The 24,194-nt window shown below is 35.6% G+C and overlaps 1 protein-coding gene across 1 annotated transcript; it reads left to right on the top strand.

The window, feature by feature from the left end:
- Positions 1 to 317: 317 nt before the first annotated feature.
- GCLM (glutamate-cysteine ligase modifier subunit) lies at positions 318 to 17,954 on the top strand. Its single transcript, XM_007169638.2, has 7 exons — positions 318 to 876; positions 3,985 to 4,050; positions 5,336 to 5,420; positions 8,534 to 8,593; positions 9,563 to 9,765; positions 10,838 to 10,952; positions 15,482 to 17,954. Exons 1-7 carry the CDS (start codon positions 751 to 753, stop codon positions 15,649 to 15,651), a joined length of 825 nt encoding a protein of 274 aa, XP_007169700.2. The 5' UTR covers positions 318 to 750; the 3' UTR covers positions 15,652 to 17,954.
- The last annotated feature ends 6,240 nt before the right edge of the window (positions 17,955 to 24,194 follow it).

Here is a 24,194-nt window from a genome sequence, read left to right as displayed (position 1 = left end):
TAGTTGCTCCACGGCATGTGTCATCTTCCCTGACCAGGGCTCGAACCCGTGTATTCCTGCATTGGCAGGCGGATTCTTAACCACTGCGTCACCAAGGAAGCCCATAATTTCTCTTTTTAAAGAGATGTCTAGGGGTATAACCAGCGTGACTGCCGGTCGGCTGGGAGGTGAGACCTCGAGCGCAGTCTGAGGTATTAGGTGGAGGTGGCGCGCCGCACTCTGACCGACAGGGGGAGCCCTGCCAAGCGCCGGGCCCCAGGCCGCCGGCCCCGCCCCGCTCCGCGCGCCCCCAGCTCTCTGCTCTCTCCGCCCCGCGCCAGCCCTCCGCCTGGCGCCACGCCGGCCACAGGCCGAGGGCTAGTCACCCGCGGGCCGGCGCCCCTGCAGCCTGGTCGCTGCGCCCCCCCGCCCTGCTGCGGGACGGGTAACGGTTACGAAGCACTTTCTCCGCCGCGATTTCTGCTTAGTCATTGTCTTCCAGGAAACGACTCTTCAGTTGGGAGTCAACTCTCCGGCGGCGGCCGCAGTAGCAGGAGCCGCAGCCACCAGCGCGTCCTTCCCGGGCCGCCGCTCCGCCGCCGCCCTGCCGCCTCCCGGCCTCCCTCGGGCCCGAGCGCAGGCCGGGGTCCCGCCGCGCGGGGCGAGCAGCCTCGCGCTCTGCTCTCCGGCCTCGGGCGCCGCGTCCTACGGGGAGCCTCCTTCCCCGCCTGCTGCCCCGTCGCCGCCGGGCCAGGTCCGTCGGCTGCTGCCATGGGCACCGACAGCCGCGCGGCCGGGGCGCTTCTGGCGCGGGCCAGCACCCTGCACCTGCAGACGGGGAACCTGCTGAACTGGGGCCGCCTGCGGAAGAAGTGCCCGTCCACGCACAGCGAGGAGGTGAGGGTGGCGAGCGTGCCGCCGGAGACGCGGTGCTCCCGGGGTAGGCCGCGCGGGCCGGACCGGGCGGCTCCGAGAGGCGGGGAGGCGCCGGGAGGTGAGGGCGGGTGGTCGGGCTCCGTGCGCGCAGTGGTCGCGGGAGAGGCGCACACCTGGGCTCCGCCCGCCGGAGGAGGCTGGGTCGGCTGTCGGCGCGATGTCGCATCCGAACCTACTGTTGGGGGCACAGCGTCTTTAAAAATTCGGCAGGTGCATCCTCACACCGAGTGCCGCCTCTGTCAGTGCTCTTGATTGTAACTTTAGTAGGAATCAGAATCCATACCATACTCTGTGTCCAGGATGCACCTCAGTTTGTCTCTCTTGTTTTTTTAAAACCACCCTCAATTGTGCTATTTCTCCCAAAGATAAATACTTCTGTCTTTTATACTAGACCTTTAATTTCTCCAGGGCTGATGGTTCAATACAGTATTTTGCACGTAAATAATACTGGGTGAAATTTTCTTTCTCTTATCTCACTCAACACATGCTAAAGTAGTCGTTTTCAGTTTGACTGAAAACCCAGTAAAAAAAAAATGCATTTTGCCTTGGCAGTCCAATTCATGTTTTACACACACACACACAAACACACGAGTTTCATGAAAAGATTTTAACCCTTACTATATACTGTGTATTCTGATTTTTTCTCTTACTTTAATTTTTAAAAACTTGATTTCTTAATGCAGTAATGAGTCACACCCCACAGTTTAAGAAACATCGTTCAAAAGATGAATTGTGATTTGTGTATATTACTTTGGGCGCTGCGTAAGAGGGACCCAAAACTAAAGAAACTTGAAAACGTTTGAGAAAACTTGAAGATATGATAGCATATGTAGAGAAAACATGCCAGCTTGATTAGAATAGAGAGGCATGTTTTGTTTCTATGTAAAGAAGAGCTTTGTAGCAACCAGAGCTCTAAATTGGGATACACTACTTGAAACAGTTTAACCTCATTGAATAAAGAAACTGACTAAATCACTCATTATTGAGAAAATTTGCACATTGGGTAGAGAGAGATCATTAAATTTCCTATAAGGTCTTTTCTAGTCTAATGTTTGTTTTTTGTTTTTCTTTTAATTATTCTATGATCTCTGCCCAGATTTTTTGCTTCACTAGAATTTTATGAAATCAAGTCTTGTTTTTAAAATGGGCCATTATAGGACTATTTTGACCAGTTATTTGTTGTTAGGGTATTTGATCATGTAGCATTTTTTAAACTCTTATACAACCCCAGATCTAATGATACACTAAATTATCATGACACTCATCTTCCATGGTACTATGTGATGTGTGTCTAATAAGAATGAAGAGAGCAGAGAACAAAAAAGTACAAGGTTAGTATTCAGTCAATATAGATAACATATAAAAGATTAAAAATCACTAGGTTTGTGATATAGTCAATGAATTTATCATATTATTGTAACATTGGGCTGTTCCATGATTTGTCCTGACAGAAGGGAGCAAACACTCTGAAAATATACTTATCTTCATGAATTGAGAAATTCATCAGGAAAGCCTTATGCAAATTAACCATCCTTCCAGAGGAAAATTTCTAAAAATTCTCCCATGATTTGAGCCATAGCACTCCTGATAGAATTGTTAACTTCTAGTTGGTCCTGCTGCCTCAAATTTTATTAATTTTTCAAAGAGTATTGACTTGTAATTCTGTCTAGAATGATTATCAACTTATTTTTATCTACTGACTTAAATTTGATTACAAATATACCTTTCATAAAGATATAGACCCTGTAAATTGTATTCATGTGGGTTATTGTGGCTAGCACATGAATTGCTGTTGTAGACTGTAAATCTTAAATAGGTGACTCTGAGCTCTTAAATTGATAAACCAGTTGTCCATTGTAATTATCTGTACTGAGATATAAGCAATAAAGTGCTTGTGTCAGTTTTTATCATAAGCAATCATAGATCAGATAGTGAGTTCAGAAGTTTAATCTCTGTTGTTGGTATTAGGAAAGTGCTTTTGCAATTCAGTGCTGTACTTCTAGTTACTCATTTATTTTTTCATTGATTGTCCACAGAATGCAAAGCACTGTGCCCTTGGTATTTATAAGGCAATGATTTCAAACTGCTAGTGTTGGCCCATTTGTGTTATCAGTTCAGTGAGTCATGGAGAAGCGTATTTTTTTTCTAACTCATAACAGAAGCCCTCAGAGTATCTGGCATGTAGTAAGCATAAATACTGCTTTATGAATTTTTGTTGTTATAAGTATGTAGGTCCTTACTCACTGTGTTAGTGTATGTCTTATTATTTTGGACCACTATTAAATAAGTTGGAAATACACTGTCATAAGAGATAAAAGATAAGTAGACACTTTAATGAATTAACAAAATACTATAATGTTAGCATAATAAAACTGTTTATATAAGAAAACATTGAAGACAGATCGAAGGTCTACCTAACTGTTAGGAAATGACTTAAGGACTGACTTTATGCAAGTTGACTTCTGCAAGATAGGGAGATAGTGGTTTCTAGACTTTAGAGTACATTTTGATTACTTGGATGCTTGTTAAAATGAAAGTTCTGCTGCCTTTAGAAAGTGATTCAGGAGGTCTAGGATGCGGCTCAGGAATTTGAACTTTTAATAAACACCACAGGTGAGTCTAATGTAGGAATTTCTTTGGCCACACTTAGAGAATCATTTGTTTGCCTTTGAGGAATATAGCATAGTGGTTAATGTTAATTCTAGTCAGGTTGCCTGGGCTTGAAGTTCCTCCATTTATAAACCTTATTCTTGAAAAATTTTTTTGTTTCTTTATGAATGCTTTTACATCTCAAAAGTTTACTTAAATTTTCATTGATACAAAAATACTTTTTAAATAATTAGATTACTGCTTTAGGTCAAGAACATTTGAGAATTAAGAGTAGGATAAAAACGGGTCTAAATCAATCTTTGTTAAAGGAAGCAAAAACCTTATAGAATTAAAATTTTTGTATGGTATTTCCTATTGATATGTTCCTTTTCCTACTTAACAGACTAATGCAGTCTTATTGTAGAAGTACAGAAAAGTGTAGCGTATGATTAACAGTTTCAAAATGCATTTCTTTTGCAGCTTCGAGATTGTATCCGGAAGACCTTGAATGAGTGGAGTTCCCAAATTAGCACAGATTTGGTCAGGGTGAGTGAACTGTGAATGAAGAAATCATGTAATAAGCAGGAAATTAACTTCCTCAGGTTTGATAGGGAAGTCAGATAGGCAATTAGCATGAAACTTATTGTGGTTGATTTGCTGAGATGAGAGTCTGACCCAGTAGGCTTAAGCATGAAAGAGAAAATCTGACTCTAGTCAACTCTTCAACTAGACAAGCTACTAAGAGTCCCACCACAGTTTTCTCAAAATGCGTTTTGTTCCAGTTTATATTTGGTCTAGTAGAGGAATGACTATCAAACAATTTGGGTTAGTAGATTGCTTTGGTAGACTATAACCCAAAATATAGCCACTAAAAATAATTTTTTAAGCATCAGTTTCTTACGAAACAGTAAAGAACTGTGTTTCATTGAATGTCAGTATATGGCCATTATCATAAATGTTAATATACAAAACACCTGTCTGTAAACCACTCTTTGGAATCCAACTTAGCCAAAGGCTTGTAACAGATTACATAGACTACTTAAAAAGTATGGAAGAGGACATATGCTGAAAATAATTGTTTCCTTGAGCATACTGCAAGTTTGTAACTCTGTGGCTGCTAGGCAGACATTAATTAATGTCTTCTATCTGTCTCTGTTTTTCTGAAGTGACCATTCACTCTGTGCATGACTTGTAAATAGTTAATATGTGCCAGGCATTGTAATATGCTCAAGAATCATGGGAAAATCCTCACCGTTTACTTTGTTTTAATCTTGTAAATGTGAGTTAGTATGTTTCTGATTTATGTGTACTAATATTTTATCATTTCACTCATTAACTACTCATTTTTATGCATTGGAATGGCCTTTACTTTTTTTCCATTGCATTCAGAAAAAAATATGTTTTGGCTTAAAATGTTTGTGATTGATATATAGGAAGTATTTTAACATATCAGTGTCCAGAAGGAAAATATTACTTACTTTTCACTGGTTTCTTTTCTGAGTAAAAGTGTTTACTGTGTTAGTGGTTCTAACTCCTCACATACTGCCCAATTTGTTTGTTTGTTCGTTCGTTTGTTTTTGATCATACATCCCTCTGAGTATCTCATCAAAATGAGATACTTTTTCCCAGAAAATGGACACATACACACACAGCACTTTACCTTTATTTCAGGGCTTTACAAACGTTATGAAGCCCATCTAGGCCTCAGGTAAAGAACTCTATTGTCTTATGGGTTCTCTGCTTCTAAAGAGTGTTATGGACAATAGAAAATAAATAGCTAATCAGAAACACTAATTTTATATTTATTGTAAATATCATGTGTTTATTATAGGAGTTTCCAGATGTCTTGGAATGTACTGTATCTCATGCAGTAGAAAAGATAAATCCCGATGAAAGAGAAGAAATGAAAGTTTCTGGTAAAGTCCAGCCTTTACAGTTCATTTTGTTATACAGTGGATGATAGTGAGGTTTTGTCAGGCATGGGACTAAACCTTTCCTTGCTTCTGGTAATGAGTAACTCAATGACTAAGTGTGGGAAATATAGAGATTTTTTATAACATAATTTTAAAGTCAGCTTTAAAAAGGGAGTTATAGGAGGTCACTATTGGCTACTTCAATGGAGTCAGAATAGAACTTCACCTCTTCATGATGTTCTCATTAATTTATTTGTAGGACATCAGAGCAGTAGGAAGAGTAAGGTGTAGGAAATGGAAAGAATAAAGGGAAGACTTAAGAGTATTGCCCACCTAAAGCCAGCATAAGCCCTCCGTTCCTGGTGTGATACTGCTAAGCAATGGCTGAGGTTGCCTGGGAGCAGAGAAAGAAGTCTTGGCAACAAGTTGCATGAAGAGAAATCAAATACATACTCTACCCATTCAACAAAGGTGAAATGACTCCTACTTTCCAGAGATAGTGCTAAGCTCAAGGAATTAAGATGTTCTTGTCCTCAGCTTACAGTCAGCATAACATAGTCATTAAATGCTTGAGCTTAACTAAATTGAAATTCTTGGATGTGCAGATTACTGACTGATATAATCTGGGGCTAACAAATGATTTAACCTCTCTGAGCTCAGTTTCCTCATCTATAAAATGGGGGTACACCTGTTTCACAGGCTTCTTTGTAAGTTAGATGAAATAACAAAAGAGGCACTTAGCATGGTGCTTGGCACAAGTAAGTGCCAGATAGCTGTTATTTATTACCATTTGTGGTTGTGTTGTGGTGGTTGTTATTTTATTATTACTCTTATTAGGATGAACATGTAAGATGAGATAGCGCATTGTCTTTTGACTCTAATAATAATAACTACCATTTGTTGAATCTTTCTTTATACCAGGCACTGTACTTGACACTTTATGGTTATATTTCTTCATATAATTTTCAAAACAGTTCTGCAGAGTAGGTTTTTTACCCCCATTGCAGAAGTGACATTAAATAACTTGAAAGTTGTTATTACAGCAAGTAAGTGGTTGAACCAGGAATCCATCCAGGTATGCCTGACTACAAAACCCATTTCCTTCTGTTAATTTCACATTATCATTTGTGTTGGAAGGGACATCAGAGCAACATTTCTCTGTGGTTGATTGCAGTTCATCATGGTGTAGATCCATCTTGGAGCTCTTACAAGTTGTCCTCAGTTCCTGGAAGGCTTGAGGTTTTTGATAAGTATCAAGAGCTTTCCTCTCTTCACCTACCTAAAAATGCCTCATCTTTCAGAGAGAGGAGACTGTGTCAAATGGCACAGATTCACGGCCAGAGGGATAGTGATGGGGAGGGTGTTCACAGAGCATAATTACAGGAGCTAAGGCTGGAGCAAAGTGGTGAAGATTGACTCTCATCTGGTAAGGAAGTTGTGATGGCTTTTAAATAGAGAAGTAACATGAGGAAAGCAATGTTTTAGGAAGATTATCTAGCAGTAGAAAGGAAATGACAAATATAAGAAATGTTGTACAAGGAAAATTTGTTGTATATGTTGAATGCCAGGCACTTTACATAAGGGTGTTTCATTAACCCTGTTTTCTCTCCATTCCCCTTTCTGATTTTCCTCTTCTTGCTTTCCTATTACTCCACCTATTTGTTGAGTAAATTTAGATTTTTGAACAGTGAGTTTACATAAAGTAAATATATACATATAAAGCTGAGTTGAAATCAAGCCAAAGCCTCAATTTCATAAATATGAAAAACTACTCAACTTTCCTGGTAAGCAAAGAAATGCCAATTAATGTTGTTCTGGGCAGGTATATTTTGTACCTATCAAATTAGCAAATATATATATATATATATTTTGTTTTGTTTTGTTTTGTTTAATAGCATCCTATATTGTTAGGAGAGCAACTCCTAACTTTTAGTGCTCTGGTAAACTGGTACAAATCTTTTATAAAATAGGAGGTAAATAAAGTAGAACACGACTCACAAAAAACAGATCATATTCTTTGACTCATAATCACATTTCTGACGGTTTGTCCTTGGGAAATGCTTCAGGCGTAAAGTTGAACAAAAAGTTAGCATAGATGTTTATTTCAGCATTATATGTGATAACAAAAAACTGGAACTAATCTAAAAGTCAAAAAAGCAGGAAATCATTCAGTAAATTATACCCTATCAAAATTACAGAATAATGTTCACCATTAAAAATGAGTGTGTAAAATTATTCATTAAAAATACAGAGTACAGGGAATTCCCTGGCGATTCTGTGCTTTTACTGCTGAGGGTCCGGGTTCAATCCCTGGTTGGCGAACTAAGATCCAACAAGCCATGCGGCCAAAAAAAAAAGAAAAAAATCCAGAGTACATAAACATCTAAACAGTAATTGCTTTTGGTGATGAGACTATTGGTAGAGTTTTTATTGTTTGTTTGGGTTTTTTTTTTCCCCTACTCCTATAGATTTTCCTCATTTCTAGAGTGAATACATTACTGTTATGATTTTTAAAAAATTAAGATAATACTGCATAGAGATGTAAAAATATTTGTTACATAAGGGTAAAACAAGTATGTGGAAGTAGAAAATATAAACTCTGCTTTATATGACCAAGAACTTGAAGGTAATGTCGTCTAAAAATGAAAATGATTGTATTCAATATTAGGAAGGTAGGATTGTGGAGTGTATGTTTGTTTTTGGTTTTTTGGCTTTTTTTTTCAATTTTCTTCTCATTATAAGCAATTCTAATTTAGGCTTTATATAGACTTTAGTTTATTGGAGAAAATAATATGCTCCATTAATGTTTAATTCATAAAAATATACATTTTGAATAAGTTTCTATATTTATCTGCCCTGCCTTCTAATAAAGGGGAAATTAATATTTGCTTTTTTGTTTTGACAGTCAGATTATTGTTGGCAACTAGCATATAATTTTAAAATTACAGTGGAAATATCCTTTTAGGTCTTAAAATGAAAACTATAAAACAATGCGACTAGGAAAGGAAAAAATTCATTCAGGATTATCTGTCATCTTAGTATTTTAGCAGTATTACTACTATGTAGTAGAATGTTACTCAAATATAGTAATCTGGTTTGTTTTCTTTGTCACCCAGCAAAACTGTTCATTGTAGGATCAAACTCTTCATCATCAACTAGAAACGCAGTTGACATGGGTAAGCAAAATTTCAACTTTATTTTCATGGGGACTTTAAATTAGTGTAGGTTTATTAGTTATATCTTGTGTTCAGGTCCAGGTAAAAAAGAAAATGAGCTCATTGCAATTTTATCTTTTAAAGTTCTAGCCTAATCTGTTAAGGCTTCTGTAGAATCACATCAACTTATGTAAGGTCATATTTTAATATATGAAAGGAATGTAAAAGATGTAACATAATTAAATGTTAACTATATGTTTAGAGATAGAAATTCTCCTTCATCATATTCTTAACTCTTTTACTACAGGTGAAATATCAAAAGAATAACAACAACAAAAACAAGCATTTTTATCTATTTTCAGCACTTGGTTAGGTTACTATGGCAGTATAGTTATTCAGTGTTTTTTCTTTTAAAACATTCTTCCAGTATTTATATACATTGAACAGTTAAATAAATAGCTCTTTAATATAACTATGGAGTGAACAATAATCATTAAAAATAAACTCTTAAAATTATTTTTATAGAAATTAAGAGATTATCTACATCTATAAATATAGATTAATATATAGGTTAAGACCATAAATTCAGTCTTTCAGAGTCTGAAGCTTATTCTTTGCTATGACTACCAATTATAGACTATTAGGTCAAAGGCTACCAAAAAGTCCTGGGGCCTAGGCAACAAGGAGGCCTGTTCCTCAGAAAGAGGAACCTTTAGTAGTTGTGAGTTTCCCCAGGAATGAGGCAGGTCAAAGAAACCCACATGTCTGCCACATAGACCAAGTAGATGAATGGGCACTTTATACTTTTTTAAAAGATGGAGATGTTCTAAATGACAGGTAAATTATGAAACCTAATGAAGTAATCTGTTATGTAGAATACTAGTGAACTGTATGGACAGAATTCAGTGGGGTACTTAAAGGACATTAGAAACAACTTGTTTTTATTATGTAACAAACACTTATCCTCTTTGTGTTTTTCCTTCACATCAGCCTGTTCAGTCCTTGGAGTTGCACAGCTGGATTCTGTGATCATTGCTTCACCTCCTATTGAAGATGGAGTTAATCTTTCCTTGGAGCATTTGCAGCCTTACTGGGAAGAATTACAAAACTTAGTCCACAGCAAAAAGATTGTTGCTATAGGTACCTCTGATCTGGACAAAACCCAGTTGGAACAGCTGTATCAGTGGGCACAGGTAAAAGACGTCTAGATCACGAGCACTCCAGGAGGAGCCTGTCTTTTACAGTCTTTGCTGCATCCCATTAAACATCATGCTCATAGTGGATGCCACTGTGGGGTGACTGTTCCAAACATGGGAGTTTTGAAGCAGGCTTTGACAAAAACACTAGAAAGTGTGTGTTGAAGCATTCATAGCCAAATGAATTAAGGCTCTTTCCTTCAGTTTTAATTATGTGATAAAAATATTATGTTTTCCTTTAGGTTTTATTAGTCCATGGTTCTAATTTCCTAAGTGAGAGAAAATCATATATAACAAATATTTTGCTCTGTTATTTAAAGATATATAAGACCTTCTGTTCACATAACTTGATGTGGAGTAGGAGTCATAAATTAATCACTGCCGCTCTCTAGCCTAATAACCTATAAAATTATTAGGGAAGTTGCTTACAAGTAGTTTACTCTCTGTATTTTTCTTTATGTCTTTTCATTTATCCCCAGCCTTTTCATTTTCTTATGGGCAGGAAGACCCTAGAGAAAAGTTGCCCTTTGTCCCTTTGGCTTGGTGATAGCCAGAATGTGGCTAAGATCCTGTTGGAGAGACTTAGATGATCTGAAATGTATCTATAAATTAACTAGAGCATCTATTAGAAATTACCTGATTCTTCTCTTTTTCAAATGTCTGATTAATAACCATATTGTATACTTCAACATTAAACATACTTATCATTTGTATTTGATCCTCTATCTTCAAGACATATTTCCTTTGTAGGTGGAACCATACCACTTAGAATCATGTTAGTTTCCAAGGCAGATGTATTAGATGGCAGGTTCGAGCATGAGACTTTTATAATAGTGTAATAATATATTGGCTTTTTCCCCCTTGCAGAGCTATTTTTCCTTTCTCTGTTACCACTGAGTCAGAACAGCATACATTAATAAATATATACATGTAAAAGTGTTTTATAAACTTTAAGTATTGTAGAATGTGATATTTCATATGTTCTAAAATTGAATCCTTTTATTGCTTTCTACTTTTTGTAGTACTTAATTTAGTGGAGATGTCATTTTTTTTTTTTTTCCACTTCTAGGTAAAACCAAATAGTAACCAAGTTAATCTTGCCTCCTGCTGTGTGATGCCACCCGATTTGACTGCATTTGCTAAGCAATTTGACATACAGCTCTTGACTCATAATGATCCAAAAGGTAAGACTGAGGTTTTCATTTATAGAGATTGATCATGAGCTTTTATCTTATAAGAAGCTACTTGTTAAGATTTAATTTTTAATTGTGTACAGTGATAAAGGTACAATGCTGTCACCTAGGACTATTCTTAATAGTTAGTTCAAAACATACATGCCTTTATTTTAGTTTCAGAAAGCTTTAATTTTGTCTTTGTACCAATGGGAAAAGAAGTGAAGGGGTCATTTCCTGAACATCCAGTCTGCTGAGGTTTATAAATATTAAGCTACACAGAAAAGATCTTGTAAGATATTCTAAATAGTGTCACATACAATATTGTCTAGTATAGCAAAGATTGCACCAAAGGGCCACTTAATTAAAAAGGATAAATATCTGGAAAAAGAAGCAGATAAAATTCAATTTGAAACTTAAGCATCTTAGGATAGGTATTTGATTAGGTATTTTATTAATCATTAATATCAAGACATATGCTTGATGTTAATCAGAAACATTTGATTAATGAGAATGGCTTGTCTGCCTTTTGTAGAATAATTTTTATCAATATCTTTTACAAGATAACTTGGAAAGCTGGGAAGATAATATTTTACACTTTATTAGCAGTCTGCTCCATTTTCGTTTTTTCACACTTTCTTAGGGAGCAGAGGTAAATATACTAAGCATATTTTACTTACTAAATATACAGACTCTATGAACCAGTATTTTTGGTATAGTTAAGTGAGAGATATCTTGTGAAAGTTTTAAATTTCCATGACATTTTTGTAGAAGTTCTAGTTTAATAAAAATTGGAGGCAATTATATTTTATAGGTGATTCCTGGAGAAAAACATTCAGTTTTTACTTTCATTTCGAAAAAGATGGCATTATATAGGTGGTTTGATTCAATTTATTTTTAGGATGCTTATGGATAACCTCTTAAGACTTTATACCTTATTAGCAATCTGCCTCAGCCTCTTTTTTTTTTTACTGTTTTGTAGGAAGTGGAGGAGGAGTTTTGATATTCTTTCTCAAATGCTAGGCATCATGCTAAATGTCTCAGAGAGATTATCTGTAATCCTTACAGCAACTGAAACTAGACACTTTATGGATGAGGAAACAGAGCCTTAGAGTTTAAGAAACTACCCAAGGTCACCCAGCTGGCATAGGGCAAAGTTTGAACTTAGATCTAGGTCCTGGCTGAATTTGGAGCCTTTTCCCCACCATACTGTACTGTCTCTCTGACTTGAAACATTAGTATTGTAGTATTTCAGACTGAAACTGTACTTTCTTATCAGTTTCCATTTAAATCGTACCAGAATAGGACATACGGACTTTCCCTCCCCTCCAGCAGAGCTTTCACACATGAGTAATTAGATTCATTTTTTTTAAAAAAGGTCATTTTAGTGAAAATCTAACAAAGAATTGCTGTGCTGATTTGTTCTAAAATATAAACCACTGAAATTTTAACTTTCTATACATTGGCAAATAATATATCATTTTTCTCTTTACTCGTGGGGATTCTTCCAACTGTAATTGTTACCAACAGCTGATGGGTGGTCCTGTACCCCCTTCCACCTCCACCTGAAAAACACTCTATCCTTTTTCCAGTAGGAAAGGAAATAGGAAAAGACTAAGGTGTCTAGTATTTTATTTCCACGTTATCTAAATGTGGGCATGGGGATTATGTGCTAATACATCATTGTTATGGAAAAATATATTGCACATGTATATGAAAAGAGAGATTTAATCCTTTGGGGGGAAGTATGTTTTTGTTTTACTGGTGTAATTTGACATTTGGATGTCTTTTTAATTTTAATTCTAAACCCTTTAATTAGAATTTATAGTCTGATCCTGCATATACTATAGACGGATCTTCAGACAATTTGATCTGTAATGAAGCAATTCTCTTAAAAGTTTTGTCATGTTTACTGATTCTAAAGAGTTAACATAGTTGAATTAAAAGTATGTAGTTAATGAATAGCATAGTTCTCTGACTTTGTGTCAGATTTATTTTTTAAGCGATCAAGTTGTAAAACATTTAACTCTGCATGTCATCTAAAATAGAATCTTGTTTATAAGTCACCTAAAGGCCTTCCTCTGTTCTAAAATTACCCTTTTTCTTCAGAAAGGTTTATTTTCCATTATTCTTTGTCCTATAAGTTGTGGTAATAGTTTAACTACAGTTAGGGTAAAATTGTGAAGTAGGTGATTCTGACTAACGAACTTTCCCCTTTTTATTTACCTTCCTCCTCTCACCATTCCCATTAAATCTAATCTATATTATGCTGCATTCCCTCAGGGTTAGACAATCTGGTAAACAAATCCACGTTAATGTTACTTTTCCAAAGAGATATTTGCATTTCATTTATTAAAACTACCATTTACTAGCTGTGTGACCTTGGGCAAGTTATCAAATCTCTCTGTGTCAGTTTCCCCCTGTGAAGGGAAATAATATTACCTATCTCTTGGGTTAACATGTGGATTAAAAGAGTTAATAAAGTACTCTGAAAAGTGGCTGGAAATTGAGTTATTTGTAGTGAGGTGGATGGAGTTAGAGTCTGTCATACAGAGTGAAGTAAGTCAGAAAAAGAAAAAAAAATACAGTATGCTAACACATATGTACGGAATCTAAGGAAAAAAAAAAAAAGGTCATGAAGAACCTAGTGGTAAGATGGGAATAAAGACACAGACCACTAGAGAATGGACTTGAGGATATGGGGAGGGGGAAGGGTAAGCTGGGACAAAGTGAGAGAGTGGCATGGACATATATACACTACCAAACATAAAATAGATAGCTAGTGGGAAGCAGCCACATAGCACAGGGAGATCAGCTCGGTGCTTTGTGACCACCTAGAGGGGTGGGAGAGGGAGAGTGGGAGGGAGGGAGATGCAAGAGGGAAGCAGATATGGGAACATATGTATATGTATAATTGATTCACTTTGTTATAAAGCAGAAACTAACACACCATTGTAAAGCAATTATACTCCAATAAAGATGTTAAAAAAAAAAAAGTGGCTGGCACGTGACAATAGCTAATATTTACTGAGAGTTTACTATTGATGTTATTCAAATATCACGGCAGTTCATTTTAGGGCAGGTTCTTTGGCATTCCCGAATCATATTGTATAGATGGTCACCTAATCCTTATCTATAGGGTTGGTTCTGACTGCAGTGGAATCTTTCCATATTGACTGATTCATTCAAAAGACATTTGAGTACCTACTATGTGCCAGGCATTGTTCTAAGTACTAGAAATACAGCACCAAGTCAAAAATCTCAACCCTCATGGAAATTATATTCTAATGGGATGAGACACAAATTAAGATAAATGTTGAATGTGATAAATGGTGGTGTATGCTATGGAGAAAAGTTGGCTGAGGGAGGAAAGAGTGCCCAGGTTAGGGGTTGTTGTTTTATATAGAATGGTTGGGGAGGCCTCTCTGCTAGGGTACATTAATCAGAGACCTGCAAGAAGGGAGAGAGCCATGTGGGTATCTGGAAGTAGAGTGCTCAGGGAAGAGGGAGCAGCTGATTCAAAGGCCCCAAGGTGGGAATATGTTTGAGGATTTCAGGATACAGCTGTGAGGCCAGGGTGGCTGGAGAAGAGGAAGTGAGGAGGGGAGTGGCAGATCAGAGCAATGGTAGAGGGCTTAGGTATAAATATGGAATTAGAAAATAATAATTTCATCAAGGAGATGCTGATTAAAAGATAACCACTGGGAAATATGTTTTAAATGATTGCTGGTGCTAGTGAGGATATGGTAAGCTTGGCACTCCAATATTATCTATTAACTGTAAAGTACAGTCTTTCCGGAAAGCAACTGGCAATATACTATGTATCAAGCCTTCAGAAAATGTACTTTGACCTTGTCGTTCCATAGCCAGGCATGCATTTTAAGGATGTTCATTAAGTATTATTTTTATTAGCTAAATATTTGGAAAAACCTAATTTTTTGACCAACAATAAGAAAATGTATAAATTATGATATCTATAAAATGTAATATTGGGAGAATTATTAAAAAGTCTTTCACAGATTATTTAATTACATGGGAAAATATAAGTGAAAAAAATAAGTAAATTAAGCTATAACTACAGTATGATTTCTAGTTTTTAAGATATGGATACATACATATATATATATATAAATATATACAGAAAAATAGTTGGATGGAAATACATGGCAATGGAAATGGTCCATCTTTGGTTGATAGGATTATGGGTAACTTTTCTTCCTTCCTTGTACTTTCCTGTATTGTCCCTGGCTGTACATTAGAATCACCTATAGATCTTCAAAAAATACAAATATCCAGGCTCCACTCACCAGAAATTATGAATTAAACTGGCTGGGTTACAAGTGTAGATACTTTCTAAAGAACTGTCTGGGTCTTTCTGATATACTGGTTCAGATTCATAGCACACATTAAGGATAAATATAATTTATATTCAGTTTTGAGGTGTTTCTTTTGTTGTATTTAAATGCTTACCTACATAGTAAAGTGCTTTTGTTTTCAAGTTTAACAGTTTGGGTTTTTATTTGTTGTTTGTTTGTTTTAAGAACTGCTTTCTGAAGCAAGTTTCCAAGAAGCACTTCAGGAAAGCATCCCTGACATTCAAGCACATGAGTGGGTGCCACTGTGGCTACTGCGATATTCAGTCATTGTTAAAAGTAGAGGAATTATCAAATCAAAAGGCTACATCTTACAAGCTAAAAGAAAGGGTTTTTAACTACAATTTAGGATCATAACCTACTGACCGGTATTTTCCTTGAATATAAGATAAAATTGAGATGTGTAAAAATCTAATTACTGCCTGTAAATGTGTCATTGAGGCAGATATTCTTTAGTTATATTTGACAATATGTTATCTATCAAGTTTGAATATTTCTCTTGCTTCCATATCAGTTCACTCACATGAACCACTATATTGTTTTCATTAAACTATTGTTTTCTAATTGAAATTGTCTATAAAGAAGATACTTGCAATATATTTTTCCTTTATTTTTATGACAGTAGAAATCAAGAAAATTTGTTGTTAGATATATTTTGGCCTAGGCATCAGGGGAATATATATACATATTTTTTATTTCTAAAAAATTCATTGCTTCTTACTCTACAGTATAACTAAGCAGTTTAATTACAGTTGTTAAATACTGGAAGATATTTTTCCTGTCATTGATAAGATGATTCTATCTCAGAGTAACTGGAATAGCTGGGATCTACTAGTAGTGTAAATAAAAGTCCTTTCTTCAACATGTGAATGGAAGCTTAAATTTTTTTATTTGTCCTTGCTTGCAGTTTACCTGTAATGATTTAACCTGTATTCTTGTGCCATATTTGCTCTTGCTGTTATTACAAAGACAAACCAAAGTAAATACGTAAAGGAGACTAGGAGCTTTGAAATTATTGTTTGGGGGTTTTATAAAAGCAACTATTGTTACCTCCAGATTCTTTTTAATTCTCAATCTGTCCTTAATATTTTCCTACTCATTCAAAAATATTCAGTAAGTATTGAGGACTACCATGTGCTGGGCACTGTGGGTTCTGGAGAGAGGAGGGAGCACGGTGATTAAGAATCAGTTGAGTAAAATATGCAATATTTGTTCCCCACTCGTAACTGACAACAAGGGACTAAAAGCCAAAAAAGGGGTGAAAACTTTAATTCAGGATCATGTTGTCTACTTAGACAACTTTGAGACATGGTCTTAACTGTTTAAAATCAAAACAATATAACCAAAACTTTAAAGCTAAAAGAGACTGTAGATCATTTAGTATAATTCCTCATTAGTTTAAGAACCAGAAAATAGCAAATAAATAAGCTGTGACCTCTTTGGTATATACTATAGGTCTTTGTAATTCTATAAATTTGTACCTGTAACCCAAATAGTTTGAAAAATTCTTTAAAAATCTCTTGTATCTCAATTAATACTTTTAAACCATGTATTTTAATACATGGTTTATAAAACTAAGATAATTATATATATATATACACACAGACATACATAACATACACACACACATATATGTAACTAATGTATAAAACTAATTTTGCCCAAGTTTTTTCAACTTAGGGAAAAGATCTGTGGTTCCGTATTCAAAATAAATACACTAAAAATTAATAAATAAACAAATAAGACTCTTTTCCTGTTCTGAGTAACGTTTTGTGGTTTACTAGTTGGATAATTTGATCATTAGAATTGTAATGGGAAATCAGCTGATTTACCTGCTAAAACTTTAGACTTTGAGCTTCCTAAAGCCTTATGTATAGCCTTTATATTAATTGTATGTAATGTTATTAAATGTATATAGTTAACTTTTTAATTTGGAAATGTACAACATTTTTTCATGTAATGTAAGTCTTTAAACAAATGCTCATTTTAATTTAAGCCTATACAGGGAATTGGCCAAGATATTTTGAGGGCACTTTAATATCACATTTATTATTTTTTAAAACCCTGGACTTACAAAAATGGATTGTTTGAAAGGTTAGTCTGAAAATAGAAAAAAACGTATGTTGCTAATACATCCAGACTTCAGCAGGAGCTTTTTGTGTGTTTTTTCCCCAACTCTTGACAAAGTAGAAAGATTATAGATTCATTTTGTGAAGGGGATCATGTGTGGCTTTTTTAAATGAATTTTTTGTTTGTTTCGCCTCTGTACCTTTAATTTCTGTTATTGAATGACCTTTTCTTTAAAAAACTGATTTTTTTTAAAGGCTTTATCTTCTCTAAGCTGATATTCACTTCTTTTTTTGGTGAACTATCAGAATATAGTGAATGCTTTTCAAGTATTTAGGGACTTAATGTTTAAAAAGCCATAAAATAGAGTGATAATACTACCAAATAATTGCTTAAAGCTGAAAACTAAGTTAACAATAGTGTATATAACAGATATGTTTTCTGGGGAGCTGTGTATCCAGTGACCCAAGGTATAAGTTTTTTTCCAGTAAATATGACAAGAAGCTGCAGCTTGTTATTACATGTCCAAAATACACTGGAGCCTTACTTTAACACGATGTCCTGTAACTTGGAATTTGTGCTGTGATGAGTCTGTTTTGAATTCTCGTCTAAGAAACTGTCGTCAACAGAAGGACCAAGTTGTCTTACAAAACATGTTCACACGGTGTACATTATGAAGACCACATTGTGCCAGTATGATAATAGAAAATTAATTTAGGAATAGCCAGTGCTAGAACTTGAATCACAAATAATAGCTAATAATTCTTCCATTCACGGGAAGGATCATTTTCGACAGCTGTGTGAAATGGAAAATGAAGTTATTCTATTTTGAATGAATGATTCAGACTTCCCTACCAGAGCCAAGTAGTAACTGAAATAGGATCTTGATTTTCAGTGATAAAGGTCTAAGTCTTAATTATGTTTCTTTTTAGAGCAGATTTTCTTTCTAACTTTTCCACCCAGATTCAATATTTGGGAATGTAAGCAGTTGATATATATATTGTGTGTATATATATAGTATATTGGCTGACAATTCATCTTTCTGCCAAATGTACATTTAGAGAAATTTGAAGTTTTAATGAGAATTTAGTCCATTTGTGTTTTCATACTCAAATATACCAACTTATGATTCCAAATCTATTTTTTTCAAAGTTCCTAACATACCAGAACTTGTACCTGTCATTTTCCCATAAAGTTGGTGGCAGGATATGTCAGTTTTATTTTTTAAAAATATGTACTATAATTTTTATTAACTTTTTAAATAGTTTTCAGAGTTAGAAATATACTTAGGAGGGGAAAATGTTTTAACTAGATAATTCTACTTTTATGTATCTTTAGTAGTGTACTCTAAAATGAAGGTAAAATATAAAGCATTATTAAATGATTATAAGTTTTTAATTTTACCTATTTATGAATTTAAATTGTGAGTTGTGTATTTTTTAATTGAGTTGTTTTAATAGTTGTAAGCATCTTGGAACATTATATTGGTTTTGAACTATTTAAACTCAAACTGAGTATGGTTTGAAAATAAATTATGAAAAAAAATTAAATACCAAGCCATAAAGTTATTCATACATTCATTCAACAAAGATGTATTGAATTCCTGCTATGTGCCAGGCAGTGTGCAAGATGTTGGCAGACAGAAACAGAGATGAAAACAGCCCTATCTTCAAGGAGCAGATAAGTATATTTGGGGGGCGAGAGAGATCTGTACATGAACAAGAGCAATAAAGGGCTGCATCTGTTAATGACAGAAGCAGTGAAAAGGGAGTGGGGTCACGTGGAAGGAGTGGGACTGCTGGGAAGCAGGATAAGGACGAGAAAGGCTCCCCTGCAGGAACTAGCCTCAGAGTAGGATCATAAGATGGGGTGGGGGTATGCCTGGTTTGTAAATACACTGATACTGAATAATGAACAGTTTATATGTAAACTTCAGAAACCCTGTGAAAACACTTTCTTCAAGAGCTTGTTCTTATCAGATAGAAAGGAATGGCTTCTAGTGAGACAAGAGTAGGTAAGGTTTGAAAAGTCACATTTTATAAAAGAGAGACAGAAACTTGCCCCAATCCCCTAAATATATTAGGATATAGCTTATGTAGTTTCACTACCAGAAAAGTCAAACAAAACCTTAATATGTATCCCTCAGCAATGAATAAATGTATAAAATGTCATACAAGATTTCGGTCTGTGTTTTGGTCCATTATTTTAATAAGGTTCATGTTTTACAGTAAGCACTATTAATTTGGACTCAGCTCTGTTTCCTCTGTTTCTTTGCTCACTGTTGATTCTTGCCCTCTAGTCCATTTACATTTACTTTTTTCTTAAGTATATCCTTAGTAATTCTTTCACTGAAGGTCTTTGGACAGTAAACCTCCTAGGTCTTGTTTGTCTGAAAATGTCTTTATTAACAGTCTTAAATCATCATTTGACATTATAGAATTCTAAGTTTCCAAACACTTGCCCTCAGCATCTTGAAGATAACATTCTATTGATTTCCAGCATTTATACTCTTGCTAATGAAAACCTGGATTTTCTTCCCTAGAAATAATCTGTTTTTCCCTCTGGTCACGTTTTTTTCATTTGAAGTATTCTATTCATTTTTATGTGTATGGAATTAGAATAAAGAAAGAAAATGAAAACTGGCTTCTGAGTTTTCTGATAACACCAAAAAAGTAATCATAAAGGAAAATATCAATAGCCAGATTTAATCAAAATTAAAATCTTCTGTTCTTCAAAATACACTTAAGAAAACAGTGTATTTTGAAAATGTGAAAATGTGAGCCACAGACTGGGATGAAATACTTGCAATAAATATTTCTTTGAAAAATAAATTGGACATAATCAAATTTTTTAAATTGTACTTCAAAAACACCATCAAGATAAACCATAATGGAAAAGAATGTGAAATAGAATGTATATATATATTTATATATATAACTGAATCACTTTGCTGTACAGTAGAAATTAATACAACACTGTAAATCAACTATACTTCAATAAAATAAATTTTTTTAAAAACTTCAGAAACACCGAGAAAGTCAAAAGGCAACCCATAAAATAAGATAACATATTTGAAAATCATATATCTGATAAGAATCTTGTATGTGGAATGGTAAAGAACTCTTACAGCTTAAGACAACCCAATAAAAAGTAGGCAAAATGTTAGAGCATATTTTTCTCCAAAGAAGACACGAATAGTCAATAAGAATATACAACATGTTCAACATCATTAGTCACCAGGGAAATGCCATTTAAAACCACAATGAAATATCACTAAAATAGCTAAAATTTTAAAAAACTGACAGTACCAAGTGGCAGCAAGGATGTGGAGGAAGCAACTCTCATAGTGCTGTTGGGACTGTAAAATGGTATCAATACAATCACTTGGGATTTCTTACAAAATTAAATGTACATGTACCATGTGACCCAGCAATTCCACTTCTAGGTATTTACTCAAGAGAAATCATATATCTGAAATAGCCACATATGAATGTTTATAGCACTTTCTTCATAATAGCTGAACACTGGAAACAACCCACATGTTTATCAACAGTTGAATGGATAGTTGAAGTATAATCAGCAATAAAAAATAACTACTGGTATACAAAGTAACATGGATGAGTCTCAGAAATACAGTGAGTGAAAGAAGCTAGACATGAAAATACATAATTTCCTTTACATGAAACTTTTAGAACAGACAAAATTAATATTGACTGTATTATCTATTGCTGCGTCTGGGTACCTCAAGGCTTCTCAAAATGTTGCAATCAGGGTCATCTGGGACTCCAGTCTCTCCTGTGCGCTTGATTGAGGTTGGTCTGCTTCCAAGCTTGCTCGTGAGGTTGTTGGCTGGACTCAGTTCCTCTCTGGCTGTAAGCCAGAGGCCTCCCTCACTTCCTTGCCACATGGCCCTCCCCATAGGGCAGCTCATAACAAGCACAGAATGAACTAGTGAGAAATTGCAAGATGGAAGCCAGCTTTTTTTGTAACCTAATCTTGAAAGTGACACCCATCACTTTTGTTACATTCTTTTCATTATAAGTCACTAAGTCTAGCCCATACTCAAGGGTATGAAGACCAGAGGATAGGATCATTGGAGACCATCTTACCCGTCAAACTTAATTTAAAAGTAATGTTTTGTATGTAATAATGCAAAATGTACTTTTAGAAGGCTTATGCACTAAAACGCTCATCTTTTGGTTAATGCCTAAAATTCCAGAGAGAGATTCAACCCTATAATTTAAGAGTTTTAGTTAGTAAAATATAGACAATCATGGGAGAGTTTCCCTTTGGGCCTGTGTAATAATTACTGTGTTTTTATACTGTGTTTTCCCCAAATCCACTTTGGGTAAAGAAGAGAGCAGGTAAAGAAGGTAGAGATAGGGAAACATGGCAGACCTGGTAAGCTCGCATAAAACAAAAACAATACTTTGCAGTTTTGCCCCTGATCAGCAGACCAACTCAGTCTTCTTATATTACGAATATGTACTAACATTTTAATCTTAGTATTTAATGTTTGTTTCTTGAACTTTTTAGATTGTAAATATTTGGGAGTGGTTTTTTTGTTTGTTTCATTTTAAAGGGGCCATGCTTGTAAGTGAACAGTACACACTGGTGTTCTAATACTCTCCCAATTTTCTACACCCACTCCTGTGATCTTAATTTCTATTTTCATGCATTTGCTCATGTTAAAGTTGTCATATATATTAAATGAGTTAATGCATGTAAAGCACTTAGTACCCAGCATACAGTAAGTGCTCTACTATTACTATGATGGATGCTGTTGTCCTCTGCTGCTTTGATCTCCATTACCCACCTCCAGTTGCTTCATCTTCCTTCCTCTACACCACTCCACCTCCTCTTCAAATTTAGCCTGTCTTCTGTTCTTTCTCTTACCTACTCTCATTGCTACTTGGCCCTACTAAAACTCCTTCTTTTTGCTTCTTACCACATTCCCCATGACAGTCAATCTAAACTTTTTTCATTCTTCTGAGCAGATGAATCACCTTCTTCTTACAGAGATTGTTATCTACCTCGAATCCCCTCCTCTTCTCCCCACTTTAATTTCCCTGCATTTATAGTCTCCTCTCTGCTTCAATTATCAACTCTTCCCTCTTGCCTCAAAGGAAGGAGCATTCTTTTGTGGCTAACTCCTCCATCTCCATTCTTTTTTTTTTAATTCCGTTCTTTAGTTGGGATTAGGCTCACTGCAAAACACAGAAAACCCCCAAATAACTGGTTTAAAAAGAGGTGTTTTTCTCAGGTGAAACAGCTCTAAAATTAGGCTATTTAGAACTGATACAGCAGTTCCACAACTTGTCAGAAACTCAATTTTTTTCTTTGCTACTGCTCTGCCATCCTTAAAGCATGGCCCTCATCTTCATGGCACAAGATTGCTGCTTGAAAACCAGGGAACACAACTTTCCACGGAGTGAAATGAAGTTAAAGAAGGCAAGGAGGACGTCCTCTCTTTTAAGATGTCCCTAGAGAACTACACAACACTTAATTGATCCGTAATTAGTCCAAACCTAGCTGTATCTGGCTGCAAGAGAAACTATGAAAGGAGCTATTTAGCTGAATGGCAGTGTGCCCACTGAAAATTCTGTACTTTGTGACTTTAAGAAAAAAAAAAATTGGTTCTCTGTTCTAAAGTAAGGGAGAAGAGATTTGATGAGGCGCTCATTCTCATCTCCAACGACTGTTTACTTACTTCCTCAATCCCTTTCCATTACCCTCAAACATATCCTAGCTCTCCACCCTTTATCCTAAAAGAAAAATCAAAAAGTGTCTCTTGAGTCTAGTCATTCTCTTCCTTTCACTGCAAAAATTTTTTTTTAAATCTCTCTCCTTTACAATTTAACATTTCTTCTATTCTGCTTATTCCCAATTCCTACTCACCATTGCACCTTTAAATTATATAGCTTCCTAACTAGCCTCCGAATTCCTGGGCATTTAACATATACATCTTTTACCCGAACCACATCTTTAAATTTTATTTTATTTATATTTAACTTCACAAGTAATACAAGAGTATATGATTTTTTTAAAGGTATTATAAATAATGCAAACTTCTCCTTTGGCCATACCCATGGCTGCATTAAGACCTCTGCTGAACAAATGAGAGGATGGACGTAGTGGGGCAGATGATGCTATTTTCATTTTTTTTTTTTTAATTTTTAAATTTTATTTTATTTACTTTTTTATACAGCACGTCCTTATTAGTCATCCATTTTATACACATCAGTATATACATGTCAATCCCAATCTCCCAATTCATCCCACCCCCGCCCCCCCGCCACTTTCCCCCCTTCGTGTCCCTACATTTGTTCTCTACATCTGTCTCAATTTCTGCCCTGCAAACCGGTTCATCTGTACCATTTTTCTAGGTTCCACATATATGCGTTAATATACGGTATTTGTTTTTCTTTCTGACTGACTTCACTCTGTATGACAGTCTCTAGATGCATCCACGTCTCAACAAATGACCCAATTTCGTTCCTTTTTATGGCTAATATTCCATTGTATAAATGTACCACATCTTCCTTATCCATTCATCTGTCGATGGGCATTTAGGTTGTTGCTTCCATGACCTGGCTATTGTAAATAGTGCTGCAATGAACATTGGGGTGCATGTGTCTTTTTGAATTATGGTTTTCTCTGGGTATATGCCCAGTAGTGGGATTGCTAGGTCATATGCTAGTTCTATTTTTAGTTTTTTAAGGAACCTCCATACTGTTCTCCATAGTGGCTGTATCAATTTACATTCCCACAGATGATGCTATTTTCCAATTCGTTCGTGTGTAACGGGGACGAG

Source organism: Balaenoptera acutorostrata, chromosome 1, assembly GCF_949987535.1.
Source record: "Balaenoptera acutorostrata chromosome 1, mBalAcu1.1, whole genome shotgun sequence".
Lineage (NCBI taxonomy): Eukaryota > Metazoa > Chordata > Mammalia > Artiodactyla > Balaenopteridae > Balaenoptera > Balaenoptera acutorostrata.
The sequence above is the reverse complement of the archived record's forward strand: the minus strand, read 5'-3'. Positions and strand labels throughout refer to the sequence as shown.

What these genes read in the sequence shown, in the direction of transcription:
- GCLM (XM_007169638.2), top strand. Translation starts at nt 751, where the DNA reads ATGGGCACCGACAGCCGCGCGGCCGGGGCGCTTCTGGCGCGGGCCAGC. An exon ending in CGTCCACGCACAGCGAGGAG is followed by an intron (nt 877 to 3,984) that starts GTGAGGGTGGCG and finishes TTTCTTTTGCAG; the next exon opens with CTTCGAGATTGTATCCGGAA. An exon ending in AGAAGAAATGAAAGTTTCTG is followed by an intron (nt 5,421 to 8,533) that starts GTAAAGTCCAGC and finishes TTTGTCACCCAG; the next exon opens with CAAAACTGTTCATTGTAGGA.